This window comes from Anser anser, assembly GCF_964211835.1.
Source record: "Anser anser genome assembly, chromosome: 7".
Classification (NCBI taxonomy): domain Eukaryota; kingdom Metazoa; phylum Chordata; class Aves; order Anseriformes; family Anatidae; genus Anser; species Anser anser.
The window spans coordinates 37,947,400-37,967,005 of NC_139727.1; the positions used below are offsets into that span (position 1 = coordinate 37,947,400).

The following is a 19,606-nucleotide window of genomic DNA, read 5'->3' on the forward strand; positions in this document are numbered from 1 at the left end:
GTGCCAGCCCCTTGCCTGGCCTCAGGGGCATCAGAGCCCCGTCGCTGCGGTGTCAGTTCGTCGCCTCATTTGCCCCTTCGGGCCTTTGACCCTTCGGCCCCACAGCTGCCACGGCCTGCAGCAGGCATCTTCGCAGAGCAGAGCCAGTTTGGATGCAAATTACAGGAGAGAGCGTCTCCATTTGTAGTCACGGACGTGCTTCCCCAGCAGAGAAACCTTTCCCTTGCTTAAACACAAGTGAAGTCTCCGAAGGCGCCAGCCCAGCTGGTTCTGTGCGGCAACACCTCCACAGCGCACGCCGTCCCAGCTTGCATGCAGGTACCGCGCGGTCAATCCTCAGAGCACATTACGATCCTTCAGGCACGGGGCAGTGTGCTCGCGGCACCGTCTGCACGCTCATACCTGAGACTCGTAGCTGGGACCCGTGCGGCGGGACGTGCTCTTCCCGGTGTTTGGAAATTGTGCTGCAACATCGAGTGTGGAATCGAGAGGGCGAGCCCGTATCTGTACGCAGATCCTAGCCCCATACCACACAGTTGTTATTTCAACCTGATGCTCTTGACAATGACTCGGAGAAGTCGTCTCCTGGCAGGACGGACGGGCTGTGCTTCCATGCTGCATCCCTGCGGGCCCTCTCTAGAACAGCGGCTGCCCTAATTCTGTTGGTGTTCCTGACGTAACCCAGCATCTCTTCAAAAAATTGTGGCTCGCAGAAATTCTTCCTTTTAGACGAGAGAATTATACCGAAGTTCAAGAACAGAATATTAATTCTGTGTCTTCTTAGCTTCCAAAAATTAACTTTTAAAAACAACCTACAGGGCACTGCACCTGACCATCTCCGCCCCGTAGGGAGCAACGACCATTAAATGAGCATAATTCCATACAAATACCAACCTGGTCACCGAGAGGGAAGGCAAGGAGCAAGGGAACGTTATCCTTCCGTCTGAATTTTCTGTGTTCGTTCAGTTGTGTCGCAGTTTTCATGTCTGGTATTTCTCACTTTTAAATTTATATAAACACGATTATAGGAGAAGCATTTACTTCAAGAAAGTGCTGTGATGCTGGAAATGCAAAGGCTTTTTGTCTTGAGAACCTATTTACCCTACTCCTTAGCAGAATCCCATGTGTAAAAACTCCCCTAGATCTGGCTTCTTGAATCAATACTTATTTCATTAATTTCACTCGGTCTCCTCCGTCAGATATTTCATCCTGACAGTTCACTTCCCTGATAGAACCCGTAAGAATTCAAAGGTCTGCTCTTCTCCGGGTAAAATGCTCCCAGCCCGCTCCGCAGGACGAGCCCCACGAACACAAAGGACTCTCCCAGTAAATGCCTCACAAAATAACCTGCAAAAGCTTGGCAATAGCAGGCAGCAGGAGCCAGGTAGCGGGGGCAGAGCTGTACCAAATGCAGCTGGTGCTGCTCGCTGGGGCTTAGCTACTAAAATCCATCCTGACTTCGTTGCGTTCATGAAGACACCCACCTTACAAACCACCGTCAAACTCCCCAAACCACAGGCAAAGCCTCCCTGCTCCTAACTCGCTGCTTATTTCTCTGACTCTTTTGAAAGGTTTTTCACTGAAAACCATAAACGCGATCATACCTTCATGACAAATCGTCTAGACAGACCAACTGCCCCAAATCGAGGGCATTCTTTGACACGTCATTTCCAAATCCTGCCAGTCAGTAAAAAGCCATTGTTCAAGGCACTATCAGAGCTGCTGCCGAGGCTCCATTATTCCTAAAATATCAGGTTTCCAACAGAGCAGATGTCAAACAGCAGGCCCTTGGTTATTACTGCCTTAAAAAACCCTCCTAAACATGATTTACAAGCATTTTTCTACTCTCCAGTGATACTTCAAAGTGCACGGGCCCGTCTAAGAACACGCACTCCACAGGTCAGATGCAGAACTCGTTACACCCAAGTCACAGCCCGTGTGCTCATTTCAGACTGAAGAGGGGCCACTACACATTTCAGGATCAAAACCACTCCGCCTGTGGGTGCCACTCCATTTTTCTGCTCCCCGCCCTCCCTCCCCATAGAGGAACCCATCTGCGGGCTCTTTCTTTCAGCTCTCTTAAGCATTGTACTAGAAAACTTTAATGTAGACCTCAGAAGTAGATGAAGCACATGAATTCTGCCTTAAAGCAATAGTTACGTGAAGACAGCAAGGCTCCTACAATAAGCCTGCAACGCCTTGGGGCAGCAGGATAATATTTTAGAGGTGGCATTAGCTGGTGTATCTCCTCCTTACGGCTGGATCCCGCAATCCCAAAGGGAAAGCAGAGGAACCACGTGCCATCCCTGAAGGCTTGCTGCCTGCGGAGCTACACATAGCCTGGGAGCAGTAGGGAAATGCTTTGCAAAGTGGAAGCCCGTGACCTTGGCTAAATAATGAGGTAGGCAAATTGTGGGCTGGAAGAGGAGACTGGTTCCCAGCCTTTCCTCACCACTAAGAAGCCTCCCTGGTAGAAAATGTATTCCTTTAGGTGGAAATAATTATATAAAGAAATACAACAGTTGTCCAGAACACCTGAAAAACAGCGGTATAATAGCGAGAGGAAATACTGGATTACTATTTATTACTACCATTACTACGAATTGCTTTCAAATGCCCAGGTAAAATTACTAATTGAAAGTGGTTGATACATTTACATGTACCTGATGCTAGAATTTCTGTTTAACTATTTTAGGAAGCTAATTTTTATCTTTCAAAGTGACATAAAAATATTACCTAGTGAACAAAATCTAATAATTATCTAACCTATAAAGAAAAGAAAGCAATACTTGCCCTGAACCCTACATAACTCATGGAGTATGGATCTACAGTTAATTCCTCTAAATTGATTAAAAGAAAATCCATGACAACCATCAATTTATTTTCACTCCATATCACGCCTTCGTTACCAAAAATTACAGATGGGAATAAAACAGATGCCCCAAACACATCCTGCCAGAATACCTGCCGATTAATATTCGCTTGCATTAGCTATACCTGATGCCAAATTTGCTACAAAAAAAGTCATAATCTTTTTTTCTTGAAATGGTTTCAGTAGTGCACTTTGAATCCTTCGTACTGCTTCATCAAAAATATTCTGTGTCTGAATTACCACTTACATTTCACAGCAGTGCTGTTGGGTAGATGCAGCGCATCCCACTACAATAGCTACCCAAATGGTAACTTGACAAGACACTGGTTTTGGCACTCAAGTTAGGAACGCCAGCCTGTCCAAACATGCAAAGAGCTATCCGCCTGGGACTAAACTTCCTTCCCAACGCTCTTTGACCATTCTTCTAATGCAATCGGTGTATTCCAGTTAGCAAAACAAGGTAGAATTTAGGATCCTTACCTTGAAGAGATTACCAGGTGGATCACAAAGAGAAGACCTACCCCTGTGCAAATTTTATTTCACCTTGTTTTCCATCCTGGGAAAGTACCAGAAGTGTATCTTGACCCTTAAAGATCTTCTGGACCTTGCTTGGGCTGGCAATGAGGAGAAGCATTCCTCTGACACACAAACATGACCTAGTCTGTGAAACACAACCAGCCTGCCTAATGGGACCTCCCTGATGCTTGAAAGAACAAGGTTATTGTCACCTGGCAAACGTGTGTGTCAAGGCACAAAGAATTTGTACTTCCCTTTCTTTTAGGCTATAGCAGTATTCTGAAAGTACAAAATAACAAGAAATAAAGGCAAATAAATTAAAAAAATGATCATAGCACAAGTCAAAAAAGAATGTATAGTTATGCTTTGAATTCTTTTGTATTTATACAACTAAAATTACAGAATCATATCATAGAAGCTTAGAATGGTCTGGGTTGGAAGGGACCTTTCAGACAATGCCATTCCAGCCCCCTGTCACGGACAGGGACACCTCCCACTAGATCAGTTCCACCTGTGCCGTGGCTTTCCTGATCCCACTCCTACACATCCCGGCGGCACCCCTATCCTCTTCCCAAGTCACGTGTCCTTGCTCCCACTGCTGCCATCGTTGGCTTTTAAGACATTTTTGTATGGCAAATTAATAATGAAAGAGACATATGTCACAGGCTAGTGAGATTATAACATCACGTCTTTATATATTTATGGGATCAGTGGAAATAACTGACAAAGCATGCAGACATTCCTGCAAGAGAGATTTTTAAAAATATTCAGTAGTCTGCCTCTACTGGAAAGGAGTCGGTGGAGACAGAACTATGCTGAGCCTGAGAACTTCCAAAATTCTGAATTTAAAGCACTGACCGGTCCTTCTTTTTGCACCAGCTACAGCTTCTACATTCATTTCCCTCTTTAACAGTTATATCCATGTTTACCTTAGAAAAAAAGACACAGCACCTACACCTGAAAAGTTTGTTCCCAATTACACCACAACAGAGGAACGAGATTTTTACCTTGCAGAATACCTTTGCTATTGGTTACTGCTAACCAATACTGAAATGAAATACTAGCTGATCTTTATGTTGTTCCAAATGCAAACATCGTGTGGCTATATTGGTCTTCAGATTCGGCATGCCTTACTTGTCTCACACAAACTCACAGCTTCCCTAAAACAAGTGAGGTTGTAGCAAGGACAAAATTTACAGGCAAGTTATGCAAAGCTGAAATGTTTCTAGGGCAATGTTTTATAGCCCCTTGGAGTTCCATGCATAGTATTTTACTGTGTACTCAAATAACATTTATTTACACACGTGTCTGAGGGTTTTTGTCAGGTTTACTTTAAAGTTCAGACTTTTCTCAGCTAATCTAATTTGCCCAAGATGGATGGCCTCACTTTTTTCTTTGGAAAACCAATGCTGTTACGCTGTTTCCAATTCTTCCTCCAAAGCAAAACTTGGGTGTTGGCAGCTCCTCCAGAATTTCAAATCCTGCCAGACAGAAATTAAAATGCTTTTGTAAGAAGGAAGTCATTTCATTCTCCTCTTGGATAACCCGTTGCGAACCATTCTTTATTTGTCTGGAAAACTTGCAGGGCAGTTACTTTGCAAGTTTATAGGACTGTATTGTTACGCTGCACTGCTGCTTTACACAGCTGAAAACCTTCCACGGATAATAAAAACCTTAGATGGCTGAATCACACAAATTAATGGCAGAAAAGATGGTTACTTGCCAGTAATTTTATTTCCCCAGGAGGGATGGTTGTTTTAGATCCACAGTCCTGGAGTTTCAAGCCTCAGGCATGAGATTCAGGAGCTAACCAGCGTATAAAAAAAAATAAAATAAAAATAAAAATAAAAAAACCAACCCCCCTTCAGAGAGGATCAGAAAGGTGACTGAAGGGGTGACATAAAAGGTCACAGTCACAGACTTGCCAGTTCCCCTAAATATAGGTAATTTCAGAATCAGTTGAATGGGTGAACTGGATCTGTCAATAAAGAGCCAAAAGATAAATAAAAAAAAACATTCCCATGGGTACAGAATTCTCTCCTTTCCCATGTAACTAGACTGAAATCCTTGTTCTCCAGGGTATAACAAAACCTGTGCTCCCTTCACAGATTGGCACTGGCAAATGTAGAAGCTGTACTTGTTGAAGAAAACATAGTGAGGATAGGCTAAGGCATTTACTAGTCTTTTTACTGCCACCTTGTCTTATCCTCATCTAACGAAGTAAATAGACAGACATTAAAATTTACCTACTGCACCCCCGAACAACCATAAATACGTTCGCAGACGGTTCTGTTCAACTGCTTACCTTCTCTGAACTCATCCAACAGCTCCTCCTTGGTCCAGTTGCAAGACGTTATGAGGAAGAAGCCCTCTGGTTTCAACACGCTGCGGAGAGATCTCACGTACTGCTTCCTCTTCCCAGCCGCGTTATCAGGATTAAGGCTTATGGCATCAAAAGTCCCCTTGTCAATACAGATCTGAAATCCTGACAGCTCAGCTGACGGAGCCAGGAAGTCTTCCACCTAAACAAGAAGTCTGCAACTGTGAGACGATCTTTACTGAAGAGCTCCTGAATTTTTAATGCAAACCAATGCTTTAAAGTAAAAAGCCTCAAACCTGACGATAGGGGTGCTTAGGAAAGGGTAACTCAAAGGCTTTTCAGTTACACATCAGCTTCTTTTTTCTCTACATCAGGCATTATATACGTTACAGACGTAGTAATCTCTTTGCTACAAAGCCCACATATATACCTATTCATCTACAACTCAAGCTAACACATTTGGAAGTTCATTCTTTAAATCCTCATTTGTACTTTGATCCCTGGTTTCCTAGGCACTGCGTGCTGAGCACAAACACAGAGGACAAGACAGTGCCTGCCGCAAAGAGATCGCAACGGAGGTACAGGAACAGAGACACCCTACAGGTACAGAGCTGGAGGGGAAAAGAGCACAGCAGACAGCGCTCGGTGCGAAGGGCAGCCACGGGATCACGGAATGGCAGAGGCTGGAAGGGACCTCTGGAGGTCATCTGCTCCCAGCCCTGCTCAGGCAGGGCCTCGCAAACTTCCTGCTGCATAGCTACTGGTAGGCATTCCTTCACATAAGGATTTAATTTTCTATCTCTAATCTGAAATTCGGAATGTATCAGCTAAAAGACAGGACTTCTCAAACGGCCATCCGCCCCGCTAGAGGCAGGGAAATCTTTTTAGTCCTGATGACTGTTACAAACACGACAAACAGACCACAAATCTTCTCGGAAGTACAGATTTATTTGGTTAGAGTTCTCTCATGAGGTATAAAACACAAATGAATTTCAAAACACATCATTATTATATTACACTGAGTGCAGTTGAATATCAAGTAGGCCTTTTAACCTCGGGGTCAATTGCTTTCTCTTTCCTTAATAAAGTTTCTCTGGACACTTACCTGTAATTTAATGTTAGACATCCCTTCCTTCTCCCTTACTTTTTCTGAAAGTTTTATTGCAGAAGGTGAGTAATCAATCCCGGTGAGGTTAGTGTAGCCAGTTTTTGCCTAGGCAGAAGCAGAGAATCTTAATCAGCGTGCTAGCAAATTTTGTGTTCAACAGGTATATTGCCCATCTATAACCCAACCTCTCCTCATCTTAATGACAGGAAAAAAAAAATGTACTCATTTTTATTCCTGTTATCACCACCAGAGCTAAACAGCCAAGGGAATGAACTGCAGTAACTCCATTCTGCCTGATACCTCATCAAAAGCATTGTTGACTGAAAGCTGGTTTATGTCAACAAGTGGAAAACGGAGCAGAACTGTGAAAAGAAACACCCTGGTGGGGAACAGGCTCTTATCTGCACCAGAAGTAACCTAGAAACGAGGAATTTTCAGTGATGAGAACATGTGCCAACGCCAGATGCTTCACAATAAGAAAACCTCTTTAACACTTGCACAACATGTGAGGTTGAGCAATTATTTGGTTTATAACCTAAACGGTAAGAGCCAAAATATGCAGCGCATTTTATTAGTACAGAAAACCGCTGTAAAAAACTTACTTTTTCTAATTTCTCATGCTAACGTCTATCTGAATGCAATTATTTGCACCGCACTGAGGTCTTTGTATCAGCCACTTTCAGGCAGGTCACGAAGCACGTAAAAGAGCACAGAGACTTTCTGCTACTCTGACTCTGAACTAGATAACGACAACCCAGCTCGCCCAAGTCAGGCGACGAGATCCTAGCAACCCTTTTGCTACACAGATGGGCTTGCGCACCGGGCATCAGCTGGAGCTGGGCACGTGGGAGGGCGGTGGCGACACGTTTCCACTCCTCGGTCGGAGCAAACGAAGCGAGCAGATCTGGCCTCACGTGCGCCGGTCGGTCCGGCTGGGTCCAAAGCTAACAGGAAGAGCTATGATCTTATGGCCAGCTGCAGGCAGGAACAGCAGAGGGAGGAGGGGGATGGCTTGGGTTTGGTTTTTTGAACAATACATGGAATTTAACCAGTGCCGAGCAAAACGCTGCCTATCTACTTATTCCAAAGGCTGATACCTCAATAGCAGGGAAAAGTACATTTTTTTTGAAGTCCTTCCTCCCTCAGTCCGTGTGAGCGTAGTGCTAGCCAGCTGTTCTTAATTGAGGGCTAATTTCAGCTAGACACAAAGACCGTGTTGTTTGCATTTGATGAAGAACAGCATATTGCTCGGGCTTCTGCCCACGTTCCTCCCCAGAGCTCCAAGAGCGAACCAAGCTTCCCGAGATGCCTGCGCTGAAGGCTTGGGGGTGGAAGAGTAGTTTCCACAACAGCTCCTCTGTTTGGGAGCGAAGAGCTTGAGTCACTGCAGGGAGTTTCCATTCGCTCCTGTAGTCTCTGGGGCAGAGAAGGAAAGCTGAAGGATAAACAGCCTTAAATGCTGCGAAACCTGTACGGCCTGACTCCATACGGACAGGAAGGGATCATTCAGTCAAGCGCCAAACATGACCGCACCGCGCTCTGGAATTGGACTCCCCGTGTCCTGAAGGTGGTTATTTACAAGCACGCTTCTGCCACTTCCTGGAAAAGCCGCTTAAATAGCAGAAGGCAGCGTGCGATGCGAGCAGCGCTGCACTGTGCTTGGGCTTCTGGTGTTGCACGGCAGACACCCGCACTCGGGCAGCGAAAACCCTTCACTCACAGAAGTTTGTCAGTATTTTGGCCTCCCCAGTCCTCAGAAAACTTAGGAGGTCTGAGCTCCATGTGGCAGCAACATTTCACAGCCAGTTGGCTCTTTCGCCTCCTTTTTGTGCAGCATTCCCTGTTGGAGCTGACAAAGCCTCATCTAGACCTCGCTGCATTTGAGGACAATTCTCTTGGTATACTCCCATGTACTATTATTTACTGTTAATGGCATGCTGGGGTCCAGTATTCCCAACGAGCTGTGTTTTAAGTTCCTTCCTGTTCCTTAGAATAACACATGCCCCCAGCAGCTACCTTTCAGTGAGCTGCTACAAAGAGTTCACGACTGAAGTCTGACTGCCTTCTGCAGTATTGCCATTTCTACGACATTATCAAGTCCAGCTCCAATGGCAGACGCGTTCTACTTGCCTGCCAAGAGGCCTGATTTGATGTTCAAAGCCTAGCAGCTAACAACAAAAAAATATTTTACATCAACTCAGCAACTGAGATCCTGAATTATTTAGAAACAATAAACAAGGTAATTTTTGAAGATTCTTTTCAAATGGAAACTGGACCGAAAAATCTTCTGTTAAAGCACTCAGAGTATTTTGAGGTGCTTTACGTATGGGAGGTGCTCTTGGGACAGTTTAATAGTTTTTAAAAGCTAACAGGCCGTTGTTTTCTTACTACAGAATGAAAATCAATTTCAGATTTATAAGTGATGCCAATATAAAAGTCTTATAAATATGAAGATTTTTCTGTTGGGTGATTCAACGGTGAAAGAACTATCATTGCACTTAAAACTTATTAGGCTTCAAAAATTATTTCTCTTAATGAGATGTGCAATTTCTACTTTTGACAATAAGACTTATCCCATGCTTCAGCGTGGCAGTCAGTCCCCATGAAGGCTTTAAATTCTTCTAAAATCAAAGTTCATGTTAAGAAAAAAAAAAAAAAAGCATTATAAACCTGACTTTGACTTCCAACCACTGCAATTTCTGCAGTAACTAACGGAGCAAATGGAGAATGTAGAACAATATAAACTACTGCAGCAAGAAAGCTCCCTTCTTCACCAGCCTCCTTTAATATTACAGCCATGGACTCAATCAAAACCTGGAAAGAATACTGCAGTTCCAAAACATCTTGTATCACTCTATAACAATGTTGTAATACTGCAGAACACATCTGGTAAGGGGTTTTCATCCTGACAGAAATGAAGCTTCTTGAAAAGAACTGTTACCAACCTTCTAAAGTATTTAGACACCTTGATTTTGACCATTTTTTACATCAATAATGAGTACTATTATCAGAATTGAGTGTGGACAAAAGGTGTTAATCAACTTTCCTTATCTGTGGGTGTTTTACACAACAATGGGAAGAAAAGCATTTTTAGATGTACGAAGTCAGAAAGGTAAAGTTAAAATCAGGAATATTCAGGCTGATTGATTTAAAGAAATGCTGTAAACTTTGAAAACTGACGTACTGACAATCCAGGTAGTATCAAGAAACTAGAAGTTTAAGCAAATCTAGTGAAAAAATATGTATTTCCATTAGGAAGAAGAACTTATATGTTCTAGGTGTGCACTAGAACAACATACATGTTGTTCTTTATTCTCCATGCTATATGTTCATACTTAAAAAAACCCCAATGGCACTGCTGGTTCAATGAGTTACATATCTAAGTTCGACCAGCTGTCTGGCAGCCACTTGCAATTCTGACTTGTTTTTGTCACAGAATGTTCTTTAAGGCCTATCAACAACTCTGAAGTATTTTCACTTGTCCTCTTAAACCAAATGACAATGTAAGACCTCGTGCACAGTAACCAGTGTTCTGCTGATGGAAAACACAGAACACCGGTCTTAGTTTATGCTACCTGCTTCTTGTCTTTCATGTAAGTTACAGCTGGCCATGATTTCTAATGTCACGTGTGTGAACTGTACTTAAACTACAGTGTCCTGAGCATTGATTTTGTGTCAAGCGCACAAAATTTGCAATATACCAACCAACTCGATCAGTAAAACACCATTCCCAGTTCCAATGTCAAGCACAGAGCTGTCATGGGGGACCTTCTGTTTTTCCAACCATCTGATTATGCGAACCATGCTTTCTTCTCCAAACCTATTAGGAACAAAGGCTCAGGTAATCACGACAGCAAAGACATACAGAAGGCTTCTTCAAAGCACCTCTCACTGAAGCACTCAGGCAGCAACCGACAGAACTCATATTCTGTATTTGCTTTAAGTGTAAGTGAATCAAATGGCCTTACAACTCACAGAAACCCCAACTCTGGAAGGTGAAGCCCTCCAAATATAAAAAAATGAAGACAGCACTGCCAATTTGCCGACTTAAATCTGAGCTCAGTGACAAAATGAACGTTTATGAGTAAAACACACGGCGAGTCCCAGCTCACTTTCCGTGCAATGACAGTTATCTAAGTGCATCTTATAAATTCACATTGCAAAACCGGGCAGGAGAGGAACGGGTGGCTTCAGGATTAAAATTTGCTACCATTTTGCCAACCCCCAGAACTATTCGCTAACCCTGTAACCAAACTGCGGGGTGCCCTTTTGCAACCCCCGTTACCAACAGGGATACGGGGCGCGCTCCGGTGCGGTTAGCTATTTACCAAATTTCCCCGGCGTCTCCAGTGTCCTGAAAAACCCGCAGCTCTCTGTCGTACGCAGCATCCCAGCTAAATGGGGAAGGAGAAGAAATTGCGATTAACGCCGGGGAAAAGGAGAGGAAGGCGGCATCACGAGGCCGCTTCGCGCCCGCTCCACAACCGACACGAAGGCTTTGCGAGCGGGGAGGGCACCCCCGCGGGCTGCCCCGGCTGCTCCGCGGTCCCGACCCTTTCCCCATCCCGATCCCTGCCCGTATCGCGGCCCTGCCCGCACTCACTGCGGCCTGGTGCCCAGGGCCGAGGGCCCGAAGGCCGGCCCCCCGCCGCCCGCCATGCCGCCGCCACCCAGCCGGGCCGCCGCGGCCGCCGCCCTGGCGGAGCGGAGGACCGGGAGCCGGGCCCGAACCGCGGCCGCCGGTGAAAAGTCGCCAGCCCGGGGCTTTTCCTTGCCTCTTCTGCCGCTTTTCAAGGCAGCCTTTCGTCCCCTTGCTGGCTCCTCATTGCCATGCTTTACCATCCTATCAAAGTGTGTGACTTGATCCCATCAATGGGTTTGTCCTCGGGAGCAGCACAGCTCCAAGTGGCCCGATTGTCATCATCTTAACCCGTACCGACCGCCTCAAATCAGGGCAATGTGCAAAAGGAAGACTTGTTCTATTTCTTTTGGTCCGCCGGTGGAGAGGATCTGAGGTTATGAACAGCTACGGCTGTAAATATAAACGCTAGGTGTCCTAGGTGGGGAAAGGGAATCTGCTTCACCCGCGTGTTTCCAGTGTGACCACACCACGGTACTTACAGATCCATGGTAATTGCATTATTCTTATCCCGCAGCCATTACATACACTTGGTAAGAATTTTATTGAGGTAACACTGATTCATGTTGCGTTGACTTTCCATGACAGCGTAACATGTAAAATATAACCATCAAGTTCTTAATGCTGTTTTCTGCAGTGCTCATTTTTTCTGTTTTTGTTATTTATTCACAAATTTGTTTCCTTTCATCAGACTTTTTCCAAGATATCTTAATTCTGCAATCTGTTTGCAACCAATACTAATCCTGGCACGAGAGGCAGCCAACGGGAGTGTACACGGGCCGCCCCGCTGCCAGATGATCTGTGCTGGGAAATATCTGGGCTGGGGTGAAATCAGCAGATATTTGGGAAGCTCTGAACATCACAGGATGCTGCCAACAGGAAGCTGCTTGCAAATCAGAGGCAAAACATTTTTCCTTTGCAAAGCACAAAGAGCGTAGCGTTTTCCAGAAGAATCCCGCAGGCCGAGTGAGTGAAAAACGTTAGAGAGTAGAGAGTTGAATGCTGAAACTGAAAAATCAAACTGATATGAGTGAAAAAACACAGCTCGTCTCGTTCAGTTCCTGGGCTGCTTCTTGTGTTCATGTTTTCTACCACCACACAGTCAACAGCTGCCAGGGGCACATAACTACTGCGCAAAACGGCATCCTGGCTTGTGTCAGGGATGGTGCAGCCAGCAGGAGCAGGGAGGTGATCGTCCCCTGTGCTCTGCTCTGGTGAGGCCGCGCCTCGAGCGCTGTGTTCAGCTTTGGGCCCCTCACTGCAAGAAGGACATCGAGGCCCTGGTGTGTCCAGAGCAGGGCCACAAAGCTGGTGACGGGCCTGGAGCAGAAGTCCTGTGAGGAGTGGCTGAGGGCACTGGGATTGTTCAGTCTGGAGAGGAGGAGGCTCAGGGGTGACCTTTTTGCTCTCTTGAACAACCAGAAAGGAAGGTGTGGGGAGCTGGGGTCGGCCTCTTCCCACAGGTAACTAGCGATAGGACTAGAGGGAATGGCCTCAAGTTGTGCCAGGGGAGGTTCAGGTTGGAAACGAGGAGACATTTCTCCTCAGAAAGAGCAGTCAGGCGTTGGGACGGGGTGCCCAGGGAGGTGGTGGCGTCACCGTCCCTGGGGGTGTTCAAGGAGAGGTTGGACGTGGTGCTTGGGGACACGGCTCAGTGGTGACATTGGTGGTAGGGGGTGGTTGGACCAGGTGATCTTGGGGGGCTTTTACAACCTTCATAGCCCTTCTCTGGAGATGGTTTAGGGCCATGGCTTAGCGGAGGCCTTGTAGCGTTAGGAGACGGACCTGGTGACCTTAGGGACCTTTTTCCCCGCGGTTACCCCTGCGGGGGCGGTGTGTGCGCACAGAGAACTACAGCTCCCAGCAGCCCCGCGCGCAGCCGCCGCCGGAACCGGGGCGGGCGGGGAGCGCTCGCGGCGCCTTGTGGGAGCGGCGGCGGCGGCGGCGGGGGTCTCCAAGATGGCGGCTTCCATCTCGGGCTACACGTTCAGCTCCGTCTGCTACTGCAGCGCCAACAGCAGCGCCGACCACGTACGTGCCCGGCACCGCCGCCCTCGCCCCGCTGGCCGCGGCCGTGGCCCCGCGTCCCCGCTCGTTGCGGCCCGGTTGGGTGGGGAGGGGCCGGGCTTTGGGTCGCCGGGGGTGGCGGCGCTCGAGGCCTGGCCCCGTCTCCTCAGGGAGGCTCCGGGAGCCCCGCGGGGGGGGGACCCTGCCTGCTCCTGGCCCCCCGGGGCGGTGCTGGGGGTGCTCTGCCTCGCATCGGGCCTCGCCGTTCCCCCCCCCGGTGCTGTAGGGCTGGGGCTGCAGGCAGGGCGCTCGCCTCCTTAGTTCCCGTTTCCCTCCGTAAGTCGTGTTTCTGAGGGAAGCTTTCAGCATAATCAGCATTTTTGGACATGAAAACATCTTATTATTCTACAGCTTATTGCTGCGGTGCTGTGAATCAGAAAGTCAGCCCTGGTAAATCTCATCACTGGTTATACCTGCAGCTCAGCCATATGTTTCAAACTATAACTTCGCTTTTAAGCTTCCATTTAATGATTACAAATTTGCAATAGATTAGTGTATATAGTGTTTTTTCTATTTTTAGTGTTTTTTTATTTTTTTCCCCCTTGAAATTGCAGGAAGGATTTCTGCTAGGAGAGGTAAGACAAGAAGAGACCTTTAGCATTAGTGACTCGCAGATCAGCAACACTGAATTCCTACAAGTCATTGGTAAGTAACAGAACTTTCAGACATTCTGTGAGAGGCACTATTTAGCTTTTCATTTTCAGTGCAACAATTCAGTAAGGATTACTATTTCAGCTGTGAGACCACCATAAGATTTTTCCAGTCTTTCAAAATCAGCACTAAGCCATTTGCCGCACTATTTGTTCATGGCCAAGGTGTGAGGAAAGGTAACAGTCACTCGCTACATAGAGGGGCTTTTTACACATCTCTTGCTGTGAAGAAGAGATTGTTCATTCTGAGTTACGTGAGTTTTGTAATGGAGAAACGATTTATTGGCCCTGCAGAGAGTTTCCTGTTTGTATGGCTGCCTGCATACAGGGATGCACTTAAGGTAAATGCATTGCTTGATTTACCGATGCTGAAGGGGGGCAAACTGCTAGTGGGGAGTTTGGCTGGCTGGCTGGTAGGCGGTAGCACTGTAAGCTGCTGAGACATTATTTGCCAAGGAATGTTTGGCAAACCATGCGTTGATAAGAAGCACGAGTGCTGTAAAGCTCATTTGTTGTGCAGAGTGAAGTGATGGTAACAGAAGACGCAAGCCCTTGACGTTAAGTGTTGTTGGTTGATGCAGATGTTTTGATACACAAGAGAGTTAAAAGCCTGTGACAGCTTCTCTGTGACTTAGAGAGATTAGGAAGCTCCTGGAAGAAAATGCCTTTTTTATACGTGCATATAACTCGGTGCTGAAATACATCTAAATCTTTAAAAACCCAAAGGCGTACGTACTTGGCTGTGTGGGATAGATTGTAGATAACTTACCAGGATCTTTATAAAGCTTAGCTAACGCAAACATCTTGCAGTTGACTCTCAAAATGTGGTTTGTAATGAACTGATGGTCTATGAAGCTAAGTCCTATAGCACCGTACGTCTGAAGGCACTCACCACTTTTAAATAGCGGTGGTTGTGTATGCAAGAATCTTGAAGGTTACGTAGGTTCCTGTTCTGGTTATTCCTGAAGAAAAATAGGTGGTAAATTGATTGTGTGACCTGCACTGATCTTTGAGATAAACTACAGAAAATACGGGGATAGAATTTTTCTGCGTGTATATAATGGTTGTCAAAGTATCGGATGAAGGAAAGCAACTGAAATCTCTGTGTGTTCAGGCAAAGCTGGATGTGACTGTTCAGTGGGATCCGACCTAGTTACTGATGACAATATAATACCTTAATGCCACTTCCAGCTGCACCCTAGTCTGGTTTCAGAAACCAGGAGTTAGTAATGTTAAGAAATCACTCTCTTTTCAGATATTGTTCTTTTTTTTTTTGTTACTTTTTCCTTTTGTTTTGTGAAAAAGGAAATTATCCTTTCCCCAGAGATCTTCTGGATATTTTTACTGTTTTCTTACTGCAGTATTTTTCGGTCAGCCTTACAAGTAGAACCAAGAGCTCAGAAGTTGAAATGAAACTGACAGGTTTGTGGCACAGTTGTCACAGATGGGTTTTAACATTTTTATGTTTCTGTAGTCTCAAAGCTCAGTGGCCTTGTGTATGTGGGTGTATAGTAAGTACGCTATAGGTATTTATGTAAAATAAGTCAATGTGTAAAGCTCAAATTTGGATTGCTGGTTCCTCACACATTCTGGGCAGTGGGCTTGTTGCTTCCTGTTTTTTAAAAGTCGAAGTAATAAGCCAAGGATCAAGCGTATGTTCTCAGTAGTTGTGGTCAGTGTATTCACTGGAAGGAATTGGTCTAGGCTGGAATAATTAATAATTTACTGGCCTTGTTTAGCAAATCACCTCCACAGATTCCTGTGGGCAAGAATGGAAACGTGGGGCTGACACTGACTTCCTGTAGTTTGGATTGTTTAAAAGTCTGAGAGCAGCACCACAAACTTCTTGCCGGTGGGAACGTGGCTTCTCAGGCAGCGCGCGTGCCGCTGGTGCTCAGGGCCCTGCTGTGCTGGTGGCTCGATCTGCCGCGGGGCGGCCGTGCTGGGTCTGCTGCTCCTGGGAGCGGTGAGTCCTGGCCACTGAGGCTGCAGCCGGAGCAGGCGGTGGCTGTCAGAAGGGCAGGTGGCGGGTCGCTCGCCAGGAAGGAAGGGTCTGAACAGAGCTGTTGCGCATTCTAATAGAGGAGCTGAGAGAGTGTTGCCACGTAAGGGCTGTTCAGCCCCGCAAATGCGGTTTCAGACAGGTTGGGTGATCAAAGTACAGCAATGTCAATGACAAACTGTGTTTGGTAAGAGGTCTGAGTGGAGGAGAACTTTAAAGAAGTACGGAAAGCCACAAAAAGGAAGCCGTGCTTGGCGGTAGGGGAACGGTATGGATTGGAGTTTTGCTCTTTTCCCTCTTCTCTGTGACTACTGACATGTTGCAACCACTAATGATTAAATAAGCATGTTAGCGTTTATCAGTACCTCACTAATGAAAAAATTGCAGTGACTTAAATAAAAAAGTTACAATTCTGTTATATAAAGCAAAAATGCAGCTAATCGTTTTGGAGTGGTGTTTCACCCCTTTTCTCGTAACAAATTCTACTTGTCTTACCAGGTTAAATACTCCAGTATAGAAAATTTCAGTGATTCCTTCCCCCGGCCTTTTTTTTTATACACTCTTTATCACAGCAGCAATGAATATGAATGCAAGTAAAATGCGGAAAGGTGTTTCAAAACGGAAAACAAACATGCCTTTGCGAAGAGGTTATTATTGAAAAATAATTTAAAATGTATGTGTCTGAGGCTATATCTGTGTATATCAGAGCAAGTGTGAGTCTTCCTTCCCGTGGAAGTATTTCCCTCAGTGAAATGGAGGATCAGAAGGAGAAGCTGGTTTCCCGGGCGTGGTGCTGTGTCATCAAGCGTCGCTGAGACACGAAGGGCAGCCCGGGGTCTGACACAAACGCTTGTTTGCTCAATAGCCGTGATGTGGAAAAGTTATGCAAGATATGCCTAATGTCTCTCTATCTCGAGCGGTTGGACATATGTCTCTCTCTTTTTTTGTTGTTGCAGAAATCCATAACCATGAGCCGTGTTCAAAACTCTTTAGGTAAGCCTTTTCTGTTGTCTTCCTGTGTTGGCTGTGGAATATGTGAATGTTGCTGTGAATATGTTGAGCAGGTGACAGGTGGTAGCGCCTCACATGCACCTAGCACAGTTTGCATTGTTTACGCATCTGGTGACATTACAGAACCGTGTAACTTGCAGCAGCCACGGTGATTAGAGTATGAGTTTACCGTTCTAGTACCTCTTGCCTTACTGCAAAATCTTTGTTTAGAAGGGCTGCTGAGGTGGCTGGTACGGCTGCTTTTGTTACCTCTCCTAATTTCCCCCCCGCCAAGTGGAGGCGGATATTAGATCAAATCATATCACCGATAATTAAGATGAAGGTCAAAACCAATCCAAATTACTGGAGTCTTAGGCTGGCTCTGCTGAAGCCTGGTGGGTCGCAGTACACCTTGTGTGCCTTTACCCTGTTAACTTGCCGGGTTAACGAGTTGTTTTGTCATTAGTTGTGCTGATTTGCACCAAGTAATTCTAAAGCTTTCGGCTTACCAGTTCTTTTTGCCCTCTGATCTTCTGTAGTCCAGAATTAAAATTAAATATAGGCCTAATACGTTCCGTTTAGCAGCTTCAGTCTATTACACGTAACTTTTCTCTATAGTCGTCATTTGTTACACAGTGATAGCTTCTAAATTGCTCTCTAGAAATCCTTTTTAGAAGGAATTCCCAATTAATCTCTTCTTGTCTTTATTTAGAGCTTTCCAGCCAATTAAGAAGACGCAGTACCTTAGATACTGTGATTGACATAGCTGCATTAGAGAGAAAAGCTGCAGTCTGTCATTTGCTATCTGATAATTACAGAGGGTACTCTTATCCCGGTGATTTATATGCTGGAGACTCTACCCATCAAGATAATATCCCAGTGTCTGGGAGACTCTTTGCGGTTCCCGGTGATGTTCGTGCAGCACATAGCAAAACCGCTCACGTTCACTGTCTCGCCCCAGTCCAGAAATTGGTTTTTAGCAACTGAGCCGATGGAGGAAGGGGAAGAAGTTTATTTCTTGACGTGCTTTCTGCACAAGAGCACAGCTGAATTTAGTTACTGCAGAGCACAGGGGAACCTTGCAGAGTTTCTATGACCTTTATCAGTACCAGAGCATGATGCCAGTTTCTCTGTTCCTGCAGCTGTAGCAGGTGTGGTTTGGGGGCACTCTGCCTTATCCTTTGACTCAGATGTAGCCAGCCTAGGGGGGCCTGTGGCTCCTCCACACTGTGTTCTTGTAAGTGGGAATTGCTGCTGCTGAGTGTAACAGGCTTGGCTCCAGTGCTTTTTACCAAAGAGCAGAACTGAATGAGAAGTGAGGGTTTTCAAAGGACTGATTTCTGGCTGTGCAGTTTTCAAATGAAGGCGTTCTGTGAACTGCTAGTTGCTCGTCCCATGAGAAAATTACTTACAAGTCATAAAGAAAGAATTGGATATCCGCTACTTAAACGAATATGCAAATGCTGTGAGCATGAATTGAAAAGATTATGCAAATATTAGGTGTATCTCAGACGTCTAAAGAGTTGTTGTCTTAATATTCAAAGTAACTGGCACCTTAAAACCAAATTTTATTTCCACCCTCATTTACCAGCCAAGTACTGAGCTCAGGATGTTTTTTTCCCCCTCACACAAGAGCTGAGATCACAGACCTCTAAAACAGAGTGTTTTCCTGCACTGCTTTAGGTGTTAGTGATATCAGCTCTTGACAGAGACTAAGGGCTTGGCAGGTAAGTCAAGGAGGAATCTATTTTCAAATGCTTTCCCTTCTGTTATGAAGTGTGATCCATTTGAATTTATAAACCTGTCTGTGTAGATAGCTTTATGAATTCTTAAAATTATCGCATCCTCTAAATAACAAGTTATTAGGGCCTGGGCCTCTGTCCTGTAAGCAGAGCCTCATGGAAAGACCACGATGCTTCTTCGTGTTCGTGCTGACCCTGGTATAATTGTTTTGGCTTCAAGGGTCTCCTCTTGAGTCTAGTTGCAGGACTGGAGCTCAAGGAATTAATCTGTAGCTGCATGTAAAGTGGCCCTGGTTTCCTTTCCTCCTTGGCAGGTAGACCTCCTGTTATCAAAGCAGGGTTTTGCAGAATGCTGGCCAAAATAAAATGACCCGGTCCATTTATGTGTGTGCCCCTTGTTGTAGAGGCTGCTGGTGAGATGCTAGTCATCAAATTAATGTGCGTAATGGAAGCATTTTAAAACTAACAACTTCAGGCATATCGCATTGCATTACCGGTTGCTTAAAAGTGGTTAGAGTATTCGCACCAGCAAGTCTTACGCATCTAACTTAGGTGCTCTGCTTCTTCCTCTGGGAGCAGCTGCCTCTGTCTGTGAGCTCTGTAGTCCCCCTCGGCTCCAAACGCACCCAAGTTGGATGTCTAAGTGGGTGGTGCGAATACTGACCCATATCGAGAAAGGTAAGACTGCAGAGGTTGATTT

At 45.7% G+C, this 19,606-nt stretch overlaps 2 protein-coding genes across 2 annotated transcripts in view; one reads left to right on the forward strand and one right to left on the reverse strand.

The window, feature by feature from the left end:
• Positions 1-3,750: 3,750 nt before the first annotated feature.
• On the reverse strand, positions 3,751-11,517 carry EEF1AKMT2 (EEF1A lysine methyltransferase 2). Its single transcript, XM_083844586.1, has 6 exons — positions 11,420-11,517; positions 11,145-11,210; positions 10,522-10,636; positions 6,814-6,921; positions 5,694-5,910; positions 3,751-4,869 (listed from the first exon to the last, which is right to left on the reverse strand). The coding sequence occupies exons 1-6, from the start codon at positions 11,473-11,475 to the stop codon at positions 4,772-4,774; spliced, it is 660 nt and encodes a 219-aa protein (XP_083700712.1). The 5' UTR covers positions 11,476-11,517; the 3' UTR covers positions 3,751-4,771.
• A 1,810-nt stretch (positions 11,518-13,327) lies between these two features.
• The window catches only part of ABRAXAS2 (abraxas 2, BRISC complex subunit), an 18,088-nt gene continuing 11,809 nt past the window's right edge, over positions 13,328-19,606 (forward strand). The window contains 3 exon segments of the mRNA XM_083844747.1: positions 13,328-13,486; positions 14,077-14,167; positions 17,131-17,167. Of these exon segments, the coding sequence (XP_083700873.1) occupies positions 13,415-13,486; positions 14,077-14,167; positions 17,131-17,167 (200 nt within the window). The 5' untranslated portion in view covers positions 13,328-13,414.

Coding starts and splice junctions, on each gene's coding strand:
- EEF1AKMT2 (XM_083844586.1), bottom strand. CDS start 11,475: ATGGCGGGCGGCGGGGGGCCGGCCTTCGGGCCCTCGGCCCTGGGCACC. Junction 11,211..11,419: donor GCCCTGGGCACCAGGCCGCA/GTGAGTGCGGGC, acceptor TTCCCCATTTAG/CTGGGATGCTGCGTACGACA. Junction 5,911..6,813: donor TGTCTAACATTAAATTACAG/GTAAGTGTCCAG, acceptor CTTCTTGTTTAG/GTGGAAGACTTCCTGGCTCC.